Source organism: Oxyura jamaicensis, chromosome 7 (genome assembly GCF_011077185.1).
Source record: "Oxyura jamaicensis isolate SHBP4307 breed ruddy duck chromosome 7, BPBGC_Ojam_1.0, whole genome shotgun sequence".
Lineage (NCBI taxonomy): Eukaryota > Metazoa > Chordata > Aves > Anseriformes > Anatidae > Oxyura > Oxyura jamaicensis.
Genome location: NC_048899.1, coordinates 699,699 through 713,281, shown reverse-complemented (window position 1 = coordinate 713,281; position 13,583 = coordinate 699,699). Strand labels below are relative to the sequence as shown.

The 13,583-nt window shown below is 44.0% G+C and overlaps 1 protein-coding gene across 1 annotated transcript in view; it reads right to left on the bottom strand.

Annotated features, from left to right (window-relative positions):
- Positions 1 to 13,583, bottom strand: part of SATB2 (SATB homeobox 2) — a 129,526-nt gene that overhangs the window by 30,205 nt on the left and 85,738 nt on the right. Inside the window, 2 exon segments of the mRNA XM_035331936.1 lie at positions 5,270 to 5,425; positions 10,249 to 10,461. Of these exon segments, the coding sequence (XP_035187827.1) occupies positions 5,270 to 5,425; positions 10,249 to 10,461 (369 nt within the window).

Here is a 13,583-nt window from a genome sequence, read left to right as displayed (position 1 = left end):
GAGGGCCAGGGGAGGAGGACTAAACCTGAGAAGCTTTACTGGGAGCATTTTGGTGCAGTTCAAGGTTAATCGCTTGATAGCCTGAGTTTTCTGAAACAGTCAGTACTTTTCCTCCTCCAAAAATTTAAGACAAAATGCAAAAGCACTGGCAAAAGCCCCAGTTCCATTATGGCTAGTTTCTCACTAGGCCTATAAAACAAGGAATAATACAAAAAATGAATGAAGTACATGAACCCTGGCACATCATAGATGAAAACAACAAGTCTGCTTACATCTCTTAGCTTCAGAAGGAAGGATGCTGTGCACTGAGAATACTTCCTGCATGCCAAGTTCAAACAAGCTCCTCTCCATGCTGGACAGGCAGTGCAGGCTCATGGTTCAGGCAAGCAGCCTGCCACCAGCACCCAAGTCTGCCAAAGACTTCCTGAGCAAAGCCCCAGCTCCACAGCTGCCCCTGCTTCACTCATTTGCTGAGAGAGGTGCTGCTGCAGATGCAGGTCAGCTAATGTCAAAGGTATGTAAGAGAAATTTTAAGCTTAGATAAGGAGAGAAATGTCTTTCTATATTTCCTGCATATGTAAGAAGAACATCAAAATATCAGTACAACAGATAACCTCCAGCTGTAGAGATTCACAAGCATCATAAAGGCACTGAGATGCCTCAGCAGGAAGAAAGGCCTTATATACATACATTATATGCACTATGCACCTTCACAAACAGCTGTGTTTTCTAGCTGTTGTTCATTGTCACTGGAATCTAATTAGTTTAAGGGCACAGAAAATACCTATTCCAAGCTAAAAGGGGGAGAGAAGGCATCCCATCATAACAAATAAGGGAATATAAATTGTGAAGGAAAGACAGTGAAGGACAAAACCTGCCTGAGGGTGACTGCTCATCCCTCTCACAGGACCTCTGCTTTCTTCTCAGAGCAGGGGAAGTGTGACAATGGCCACGGCACTGACAACCATGCAGAGTGGGCTCCCACTGCGGGGCTAACACCTGTCCTTGGCCAGAGAGCAGGCTCCCAGACAATCCTTGCAATGTGGCAGGGATCTCAAAAGGAAAAGTCAGGGGAAGTGACACAATGATTTCTATCTACAGCCCTGCATTTCTCTGAACGTGAAGGGACTCAACTGAAGGGCTTTCCTGCCCTAACCCTCACCTCCAGTCAAGTTTTGTTGTTTGTTTGTTCATTTTTAAACGATGCAAAGACATGAGACTCAGCTTTGCCAGCTTAACATTCTTTCAAATGTTGTTCAGAGAGAGTTCTCTCTTGCTTTACTGTGCTGTAGCTGAAAAAAATTCCAGTCCCTTGGGGAAGAATTCGAGTTTCAAGGGTTTGCTTTTTGTTTTCACTGGACTGGTGATGCTGGAGGTCAAACCCTAGCCTGGGGCAGATGCCCAGCAGCCTGTGCCTCTCTTCTTCAGGCTGCTCCAGACTGATTAAGGAAAAACTCTTGCCTTGCGAGACCTGTGGCAAGTTTGGCCTCCTATGTTCATACAATATTTGTCCTCCCTCAGACTGTCAGGAAGGGGTCCAGTTACCTATGCCCACTATTTATTTTGATAGTGACTGTTTATTATGAACAGAACTATATTCCTGAACTTGTTTCACATAGCCTAAGGAAAAATGTCTGCTGAGCACAACACAGCCACTGCTAGGACTCCCACTAGCAGAGGTCAGAGGGGTGACACTGCTGCACAGTGTCACAGAAGCACTGGCACAAGGTCTTGGGGGAAAAGATTTTCCTCAAAGTTGACCTGTAGAGAAGCTGCAGAACTGGACATGGAAACCAGCTTTCCTGACAGTTCAAACCTGCAGCATTGCTAGGTCAAAGTCTCCACCTGTCCCACTGGTCCATTCTGGAGACATGCAGGCCACCCAAACTTCTGTGAAAAGGCATGCTGGCAACTCCCGTGAATTAAATACAACCAGGAGATTCTGAAGTGCATATTGGAAGCTAAATCCTGGTATTCCTGCCACATTCACAAACACTCCCTATGTGATAAAACTAGTCTCAGGTTTAGTCATTTAAAGGACATAGGGCACTAGCAGGCAGCATTCCCAGAGAAATATGCTGTCCGGTGGGTACATCACTAACAGCAGGCAACGAAAATAAGATAACAATTTTGAAGGCTGAGTTTGGAAGGCACTGAGCACCTCAGCTCCTGCTGCCTTCGGAAGGACAAAGGATGCACAGCACTTCACAAACAAGACAAAAAATATCTAGATATGTTGCAAGGAGTAAAATGTGTATTAATGGAAACGTGACAAGTCAATGTCTAAAATGAATGGCTTGAGATCTTTATGAATCCATAATACCATGGTACTTCTGTGAGGTCTTGTTCCTAGCATTTATGTTGCCTTGTGAGCTCCACAATTTGTATTCTCAGTTTCTACCAGCTGCCCTTCCCTTTACTTGCTGAACTGATAATCTGCCATGACTTAAGACTAAAGATGGCTACTTTTTTAATTAGAGGTCAATTAACTCCACTAGTAGATGATGCCGCTTGCAATAACTGTTCTCAGTGGGTACCACTCTTCCTGTACAAAGACAGGAGATGAAATGAGGCTTCCATTGGCTCTGGATGCTCTCTCGGGTACATGACATACAGCCCTGCGTATAAAATGTCAAAACAGCCCTGTCGGAGATTCACTGGCTGCTAAAACTGTGAAGATCGCACAGCACCATGGATTGCTGTTGACAGAACAGCAGCGCCCAACATAACACATGCCTTGTTAGCAAACTGGAAGCCTCTCAGTAGTCTGGGGTGAGGGAATAATAGAAGCCAATGCAATGCAAGCCAGGCCTGCAGAGAACAGCAAGTGAACAAACCTTGGCGGAAAGTCCAAGTAAACCCTCAGAGTAGCTCTTTTTTCCCCTCTTTCAAACTCTTTCTTCTGTATATATGGGCAGTTTTCAATGAGCACTTCCCACCACGTCACTCAGCTGCTGAAATCAGCAGCATCGTTACCAAAAGAGCCTGCAACTGGCACAACAGGCCTGTATGAAGCAATGGGAAAGCCCCACCACTAATTTTTAGGCAAGCTAGACCTAAGGTGACACTGACCATCCCACTGTGCCACCACACACCCCTCTGCAACCAGCTGTGTCTTTTGGCATTCCCCCTGGCCGTGGGGTACTCCAGCCAGCTGTGGGACACCACAGGCACACCCAACCAGGCCAGGGGGTGGGCACATAGGTGGGCTTTGGGCAGGGGAGACCGTGGATCACTATGGCTAGTGACTCCAGCAACTCTGTACCTGCCTTCCAGTGCCCTCACAAACCACTTTCATGCTCCAGTAGAGAGCTATGACATCTCAGCATGGCAAATGCTGGGTCATCCCAGGGAGCCAGCATTGCTTTGGCAGGGCTGTGAAACAAAGGAAACATTAGTCTGAGAAACACTTCTTTATTCGCCTCTGCTGAAGAAACAAAACCTTTATGGGCAGTGACTTTGCTTTAAACAACAACATTTGTGGATCCTGTTCTTAACCTTCTGCATCTGGCTTTCAAAATCTGCCCTGTTCTTTTTCCACGTGAAAGACTACGGAGCTTATTTTTGTTTTGGTGCTGGTGTGCAACGCTGCCAGAGAAGCTCACTCAAGCTGGCACAGACTGAAGCTGGTGAGCCACCCAAATTATTGTTGGGTGGTTCAGTCCCTCTCTATTTCAAGAAGCCTCTGGGTATAATGACAGGAAGCTTGCAGGCAATTTTAAGCCAAACCTCAGAGAAGCTGGCATTCAGTCTGTGTTACACACTCCTTATTAAAAGCTGCCCAGTCCGGATTCTGGGTGGAACTTTGATATCTGCATGGAGTAAAGAATAAGGGGCACGTTTGCAAAATCAATTGTGCAGTTTTTATATTTACTGCACGTTTACCACATATGTCATTTATTACACAGTGGAAAACCGTTAAATGCACAGTAGTTGTGCCAAGTGGCATTATGCTTTTAACAGCTTTATTCGTTTAACAGCTCCAGTTCTCATTATATTTTGCCATGTGGTACATAAGATTTTTATGCATTTAACAGTTTAAGAGGGTTCCATGGTATTTTCCTTTTATGTATTTAATACTGTGCCTGGGATTTTGTTGGGGGGCAGAGGGGTTGTGGACTGTAACCCCTGTACCCTGACAAGAGAAAGCCAGGGAAAAAAAAAAAAAAAAAAAAAAAAAAAAGATTAAGTGAGGAAGGAAAAATGGATCAGACCTCCATGTGCCAGGGTGTAAATACCTGTAACAAGGACAACGCTCTTCCCTGTGCTTTGGTAGCCTTTGATGCTTTGCTTATATGCCTTTCAACTTCTTGTTTTACATCAAATTTAATCACTAAATATTGTTTTCCTGCACAGAGGGAAAAAATGTATTTAGCAGAGCACATGCATCTGGATATTTCTATCCTTTCCACAGACACATTTGTGCATTTTTGTGTGCATATTGATGCCCTCTCCTAGCACAACTGAGTAATTTTATCCAGGATCAGAAACAGCTCTTTTCGCACAGAGTAAACAATTCCTTCCTATGGTCTCCAATCCACTTGCTTCCCTTCCTACAAAAAATGTCTGTCCTCCTTTCTACATAATCCCTTAATGTATATGATATTTTTAAAAACATTTGGATGAAATTTTTAAATTAATTGATTCTCTTCAACAATTTCACCCCAGAGTAGGTTTACCCACGTGTATTTTTTACACCAAGGTGAAACTTAATCTAGGAGAATATACTGCAGTGCAGTGCGCTCTCATCCCTTTTTGTAAAAATGATTGGATCTGATGTGAATTATTCACATGGTAATACCATATGCAGCACATACAACAAGAGGGGAAAAAAAAAAAAAAGGAAACACCTGCCTAATACACAGTTTCCCATTGCCTTCCTCCAGTTAATTACTTAAGAAAACAGTTTCTTTACTTGTCAAATGAGAAGGATACCGTTATTTTGGAAGGTCCTTGTCCCACTAGTAGAGGTGTAAGTTATATACCACAAGAGGGAAGAGACATATGTGTTTCTACAAAAGGAGGGAAAAAGCCTGGCTGTGAGCTGGTCCTTCTCCCAGCCTATTTTAAAAGGGAAAAGGAAGCCACTTAGGCAGGCAAATGCCAAAAAAACGACAGGTTCCCCAGAGATTAAGATTATTATTATTGTATGAACAGATGTATTTTTACTGGTGGGAGGAGTATATGGGTCTAGTTCCAACCCCAAAGTTTGCTTTAAAAACAAAACTCCCAAAAGCCCCGCAACAACGAAATCCCCTCTACCACTCACCTGACTTTTATTGGCAGCCACTTTGGCAAACAGAGCTTGAGATACCTTGGCCCTTTTCATCTCCTGTTGGATCTCGTCATAAATGGCAGCTGTGATGTTGACGTTGGCGCCGTCCGCCTTAATGGGGAGGTCTGTTGTTGGTGTCGAGGTTTTGGCCTACCAAGAGACCATGAAAATAATAATTTAAAAAGTGCTGCTTTCAGCCCAGCCATCTGTGCAGAAATTATCAAAGGATTTCAGTCAGCTGATGCCAAACTGCATTAGCTACAGAGGGACACTTCCTGTCCATTATTCTAATCAGGTTAATTGTGATTGGAAATAATTGCAATGCATTCCTATAGGACATGCAAGGCCCTGTCAACTCTCCCCCTCTCCCTCTCCCAGCATGTTTATTGAGCTCAACAACATGATAGGTACTGCAGAGCTTGGCTGTGGGCAGTTGCTGAAGTTTTTGCTCTGCCAGCTAGCTGCTACAGCACAGACACCAGCCTCTACCTTCTTCCCCCCTCTCTAAAAGTGGCCTGCACCTTGGAGGAAGAGCCAATTCTCCCAGAAAAAATGAGTAAATGGGTAGAGGTCTCTAAATAATAAATTATTACTCAATTTAATGCACTCCCTCAAGTCTCCCTCATCCTTTATTAAAACTATACGTATGTCATTTGAGTATGTATGGTTTCCCAGCCTTATCATCATTATGCTGGCCAGAAAGTCACCTAATTTCACCTAGGAAATCAGTGGAAATGAAAAAAAAAAAAATCATTTCATAAAGCTGGGCTTTGGCATGCCTTTGATGTGCTGCCCTCATTCTCCTAAACTCATATTGAGATTTTGTGTATTCCACTGCACTCCTTTTAATTGAATGATTTCCCATCAGCTTCTGTGACAAATGAAGGACAATAAAGGATGCTGCCAGTACTTTCGCCAGGCTGGACTACCCCTACAAGGCTGCTATCAGTACAATTCTGCAGGCTCCTACAGGATTTTTATTTTAAAGCCCCTTCACCATGGCCATCCTCAGATGATGGAGGCAGGCAAGGGAGTGAGGGCATCACGATGCTTGCTGAGCACTTGCACCAGCAGCCCCTTGGAGTGACAGATCTCATTTGCTTTCCTGAGGTCAAAGAGAAGGGATGCTGGGGCTGATCCCTGACCTCCTACATCTTTTAAGGAAAATATATAGGTTACTGACATAAAATCCCTGTTTTCTCCCGAGACATAAAGGTCTTAGGAAACAAACCAAGCTAAGTTGCAAAGCTCATACATCCAGACATATCTAAATCTCCCATAAGCTCTGGTGATGTTCAGATAGTTGGCCCAGTTATAGATCTTTTCAGCTGGCTCCTGTTTTTGCACCAGAGTTGAAGGCTGCTAGAGTATATCTAACATTAATTTTTAACTAAGCAGACATGCCCAAATGCCTATTTGTTAATGAGAAGGTTAACTAGGCAAAACCAAGCCTTCTGAACTTCTTTTATGTTATTCTCCTCCAAATCTTCCTATCCCTAACATATTTTCTGCACCAAGGCCCACATTAATAACGGGGCCAAAATCCAATCAAGACAACAATCTAGACTAATCACTCTTCTTCCTGCTTCCAGATCAAGCCTTCATCAACCTATACATCCTCTCTCACCAAAGCCAGTCTGAAGGGGGTCAGGAGCAGCCAGCATAGGATGCAGCAGCTCACTGAGCACAACCATGTAGCACTACGTTGTGCAGTGCGCAGCTGAACATGTACCCCCGGCTCTGCAAGTGTCCCCCTTCTGCCTGGAGCTCTGGCTCATTCCCTGCTTGTTTTGAGACAGCAGTGCTGGCAGCACAGCACCCACGCAGAAAGAGACCAAGACTGTTCTGCCCCTGCTAGGGACAGCTGGGGCAGGCCAGAGCCTCCTGCACACCCAGCACCACAGGAGGCCAGGGCCTGACTCGGCCACAGGCCCTGAGTGGCTGCAGCCCGATGGACGGACCGACCAGGATCTTCACAGATCGATAAGAGAAAGGGCAATTGTGGGAAACATAGGAAAACAACAAAGAGATCATGGGAAGGAAGAGGACTGTCCAAATCTGTCAGGATTCATTTACTGGAGCTTAATTTTACCGAAGGCATTGCAGGGCATTGAACAGTATAAAAAAAGCCTTCTCAGTTGATGGAGCCTTTGGCTAGCGCAGCAGCTGAGGTCACCACAGCCCCAAAGGTCGTTACGGAGGTCTGAGATTCTGAGAAGAACAAAATTAGCATGTAAAAGAAAGTTTTAAAATACAGCTTCATCCTGCATGGGTCCCCTGCGCTGCTAGCTCTGCAGCCAGAAGTCAGAAACCAGCCTGCCCTACATGCCCTGAACGCTGGGCCATTTCTTATTTAATCACCAAAATAGGTAGGAAAGTATCACAGCTATCACAGTAAAGTGCTTGATGCTAGAGGTGTAGACTCAAAACTGGTCTTGATATGAAGCAGAAGTTTGCCATTATTGAAATGTCTCATTGCAAATGGTGAATGAAAAGAAATGGAAAAAAAAATATTTGTAATCACCATGCCAGAGTGCTGAAATCCCAGCAGTAACTGTTCGTCTTCCACAGCGAGGAGAGAGCTGGCTACATGTATGCATTAACCTTTAAAAGCTCAGAACCCCTTCCCCAAAGCACTTGCATCACTTACTGCATCAATCTGCCACTCTCACCTCCACGCTGGTCCTGGACAGCATCCCCCTGTGCCTGGGGAGAACCTGTGAGGGGGCTTTGGGGGTGGCTCTGAGTGGTGGAGAGTTGAGCTGGGTTATGCCATGTGCTCATGCACCTACCTCTATGGCTGCCCTAGCACTTACTGATACGCTACCCAGCAAACTGAAAAATCATTCCCAGAAGCATTGCCTCAAGAGATTGGTATCTATGGAAACCATGCTTCCAAATGCCATTAAATCAACTTCTCTAGCACTGTAACATAATTCTTGAAAGGCCAGTACAGTTCCTCCTTACCAGTAACCACCGCTACCTCCAAAGCACTTTTCTCTGGGGTATACAACATACCCTCCTTGGACGGCAATGCTTCAGGGAATCGCTGTGCTGCACATGAACAGGGTATTTGTCTCATCAGGACTAATACTGGGCATATGGGGAAGCACAGTAGCCATGCTGCCTGCCCAGGAGCTGGGAAGCAGCCTCATTTGCAGAGGTGTCCAAGTTGTCAAAACAGCACCTGTGCTGACTGGTGCTGGCCCTCAGAGGACTGGGGAAATTTTATCCAGTGGGTGCAAGAGAAGCACTGGGTACACAAAGGTTTCTGTGTCGCTTTTGGTGATTAAAAATCTCACAATATTCCACTGGATTCTCCAAGAAAATAAGACAAGGATGGGCTGCTTTATACTTTTAGAGCATGGTTTTCTAACAATGGTTAGCTCTTAAAAAGGAAAGCAAATTTTCCCTTATTTTAAAGCTGTGGTGAACATAGGAAAAAAAATTGTTATTTTGACAGAGAAAAGAGCTAGAGTGACCGATTTGACAGAGATTGGATTTTTATTTTTACAGGACTGCATCTAAGCCCTCCATTTCTTTCTATTTTGTTGTTTGTTTTGTTGGTTTTTTGTTGTAGAAGGAATAAACTAATCTTTTATTGTAAATACATAAATTGGGCACACTACTTAGATGCTAAAATAGTTCTCTTTTTTTTCACAGAAAGGTAACTAAAAAAAATAAGAGTTATATAACAATTAATTTCACATATAAAAATTCATCGTCAAATTCAGATTGGCAGGATATGCTTGCTTTCAGTGAAAACAGTTCTTTACATCAGGTATAGTGGTGAAGTGCACCCAAACCAGGGTTAAACTGAACATGTTCAATAGTTTCTACAAAACCAGCACATCTTCCTTAAGGATGATTAGTTTACATTCAACCCCCCACTCCAAGATGCTTACTTGTTTTTAGCAGCTGTGGCTCCAGAATTCAGTATGCAAAATGCTCAGTAATACTATTACAAGCATGGTCAAAACATGCACAGCCCGAGCAAGCACTCAAAGGCTTTGCAGACTACCTGACTGTAGAAGCACCAAAGCAGGAGGGTTATTCAGGCCTGTTTACAAAAGATCAAGAGAAGTGCTAGACCTGAGCTGTCGTATTTGCACAGCTAGAAACTTCAAACTCAAGTCAGACAAATGTCATGACAAAAGCTAATCATTGTCTCTGTGCAAGCACCCTCTCTTTTTCAGAGTATACCTCTGGGACTGCAAGCAGCCAGGTAGAAGGGTAGATACACCGTAACAGTGTAGTATGTGGAGGTTTTTTCTTAGTGCAAAGGCACAACCTATCCAGGGAAGTGGGTGGCAACAGCACATTAATAAACACACATAGTTAAATCAATGCGGTGACTTAACTGGTTTGGAACTGTAAAGCATCATCTCTTGTCCCAGCACCCTGCCCATCTCTACTTTTAGTACTTCAAATAATTACTAGTGTAAACCTCTAACTCTAGGACCATCATTTCCTATGCAGAATACAGAACACACTGATTTCTAGCAAAGGCTATCTAACTCACCATCAACTCCTGTTCACTACACACATTTTATTGCAACATATATGAACCTCTTCATAAGCCCGGGAATTTCCTGTGTTCCACAGAACCTAACAGACAGACCACTAAGACAAAAAGTTATGTAAGTAGTCTTTCTGTAATGCAGTCTGTAACAGTCATTTAGTGAACAGATACAAACAGCCTATATGTAAAGCCCACATGCACCCTTGCAAGTATTAATGTCACATACATTCTTCTTTGCGTTTATGGCATTGATCAAATCTAGAATCATTACCACACCTTACTGAAATCCAACAAAAATCTCTTAAGAGCCACTACAAAACCTTACCAAAGGATTTCCACAACTCACCTGGCTGAAGGGAGCAACAGACAGAGGAAGGGCAGAGAGGAATAACTTCCCTGAACTAATCCACAGGACCACAAAACAAACAGGTAACGAGGAATCACATCTTACCTGGGGGGTTCTGGAGGAGCTTGGGCTGCTGGCTGCTGAAGACACCATGCTCACATTGGGGTTCATACTTCTTTCTCTCTCATCCTGATAGATACGATCACGCTCCGAGTCAGGCAAGTTGAGGAAATTCTGCATCGCTCTCAAGTTTACCAGGAGGGACTGGGAAGCTGTCCTAGGGTCTTCTTCCTTACGCAGGATCTCAGACAACAAGCCCTGGTTTAAAAAAAAAAAAAGTCCAGTCATGTGTTGTTGGTTTTTTAAAATTTGTTTAGTGTAACCAGCTGGGTAGCAATACTGAGAACCTACATCAGAATCTCATGGTCTCTCCCAGAGGGGATATTTTGTAGGAAAGTGCTTTTCTTCTGGTGGCTGGGGTTTATTTTGGGACAGTCCTATTCTGGCACTGTAATAAGCATGTGAGCACAGAGATGCTAGATATGAAGGCAGGTGCACCGAGTAGAAGAAATTACAGTTACCACCAGGTGCTTGCTGCAAATATTTTAGGAGCTGTTAGATGTCTGTCTCTCTCTCCCTCTCTCTCTGCTTTTACTTGATGCTGGGAACGTTTGGCAGTTCTGTTCATCTTTGACAAATCTGCCAAGCTTGGTAAATTTAGTTCCGACATTTAAACAGTGCAGGAGGTTTATAAAGAAAAATGTTTGGCTGGGGTTTGAAGCTACAGTCCGTCCATTTGGTTTGGACAGTTGTTTCTGAAAGGAGAAAAATGGAACAAATACTAAAGCCTCAGATTCTAGCTTTAGCGATTTAACCCATTCTTTCATGCCTCATTTTAAAATACCACAGGTTTCAAGTTGCAACAATGAATGAACACCATATTCACCTGGTTTTAACAAAAAGCATTATGCCAGAAGGTAACAAGTACAGTACTTCCAAAAAAAAAAAAAAAAAAAAAAGTTGGAAAGATGAGAATAGTATTAAAACAGGCTTAAATCTAATGACAGGATTAAAATTATGCATAACTGTAAGCATTCAGTAGTTCCACAGCTTATCTAGAAGTTAGGGCACAATATACAAGCCTGGATCAGGGCTGATGGAAACCACCAGAGTGGAGTTCATTCAACCAACTTCGCTGAGGCACCCTGCCACATTCCCCACTTTACAAAGGGCTATTTCACTCCAAGAAGTGGTAACAGTCACTTCCTGAACTGTGTGTGTTTATGTGTACTGGTGTACAACAAAGCAGAGAGGGATCATTTCTCCTGCCTGCCACAAGCCCGAGCGCTTAAGAACAGCGGCTGCAGTGTCTAACTCCATGCGGCTGCCCAGCTCAGCCCAACGTGCTGCTGTTGGAGCAGCAGCAATCTTCAGCAACCGGCTGCAAAGGGGACTGCAGTGCCCCAGACGTGATTTAGCCGTAGCTGTTAACAGGAACATTTTGCACAGTCATAACTGAGGCAAGCTGCCTCACGAGTACTTCTTTCTCACAAGGAAAATGGTATTAGAAAACAACCACACAGTAAAAACCCTGTAATACTTAGTCTGAATTTTTCTTCCATGCTAGAGAGTCTCCCCCCAAAAGACTTGCTAAAACACTGGCTGCACAGCTGAGTAATGACCAAATGCCACCGTTTTTACTATTTATTGATCTTATTGACTACAGTTTGTGACAAAACAAACAGGCAAACGTGTGTCTGTATCTGCTTTATCTGTTATCTTCTTTTAAACATATACATTGGAACACCTATGTGCAAGCTCTATTTCAGCAATGTTTATGCCAGAAGTTCTCAAAACAAGCTCCACAGACAACCAGCAGGTAGGTTGCACACAGCTTCATTTTTTCAGTTCCTAATCTACAAAGTAAAGAGATGGATTCCTGCTTCTATTTTCCTGTTGTTATCAGAACAGTTACTAAATGGACTGAAGTGGGAACTGAGCCGTGGTGGGACCCGCTGACCAGAAATGGGAGGAGAAGGCTGGAGAGAAGCCAGCTGGTGAAACAGGCCCACACGAGGAAAACGTTTGAAGAAGGTGTGGTGCTGGGCAGGCCCTGCCCTTGCTTCTGTGACTGTCTGCAGTGGCACGACAGCATGCTCATACCCAGCTTCTTTCTCAGAGTTTACCACCCTACAGAGAAGCTGGGAACACTTTAAAAAAAAAATAAAATCCAAAGTTTACCAGGCTCTCACACTGAGGGGAATTAACAAAAACAGGGTATTTCAGAAGCCTGAACCTGTGACTTGAAGCATTCCAAGATCTATACAGAATTTCCCTATTAGAATTTCCTCTTAAAGTCAATGGAAAATTCTCCAAAGGCAGTAAATAAATATCAATTCCACAGACACTCTAAATTCCTAATTTTCTGGGTCTTTTAAAGGATACATAACTTCTTTATATATACATATATATATATTTTAAAGAAAAGGTATGCATCCAAAAATGAATGGATTTAGTTTGAAAGACAGGTGCCTGTAAACTACTGGAGTTGACTCTAAGGCAGCTTTTTGTGCCCCCACCTTAGCCTGGCTAAATCTATGATTCAATTTCAAAAATGGAGAGCAAAAGCATATGTGAAAGCATGCCAGCAATTACTTTTCGGTACAGTCATTGCCTCCCTATGTAAATCAGGGACGTACAGGTACAAGTGGGTTGGTAATGGCACTAAGAAGTATGTGGCTGCCTGAGATACCAACTCTGGGACTTGGAGGCTCTGCCTCCACCCAAAGTGGCATGTCATGGGAGAGATTCAGGGCTTTGGAGCCCTAGCTTGTGCCTCTTGCTTCTAAAAGGATCTCACCCCTGTTTTAGGGATGTAGCAGTATTTCACACCACTGCTCAATCAATCACCAGGCATCCTGGTGTATTACCATAAACCACCCTGGGTAAACGTGCTGGGTAGTACACAGCAGTGATGGGACAACTGCCTCACAAATATCTGGAAAGGAAAAAGCCATGCTGAAAGAGAATTGGCAAAGAGTACTGACACTTCAGGTGACCAGTCCTGCACAGGAGCCAGGGAGCCCCACCTGCTAAGCAGGCAGCCAGCCCAGCAGAGCAGCCGGCTCCTTCCCCCAAACTGCCAGGCTTGTGCTGCACCATGAGCTGCTCACGGAGGGCCGAGCCCTGCACCCCGATGCCCGTTCCAGGCCCCCAGTGGGAGGTCTGGCCGCACAGAGCTGATCTGCAGCTCGGCTGTAGTAGACCGAGTACTTTTGCAGCTCTGGAGCCATGTAAACAGCAGGACAGATAATAAGAAAACTGACTCAGAGGGAAAAATTGCATGTCCTCCTGCAACTAAAGATAAACAACAATGGTAAACAACAGTGCTTAGATAGATGAGCGATAGGGTAGAACAATAAAGTATCTTGAGAGCAATA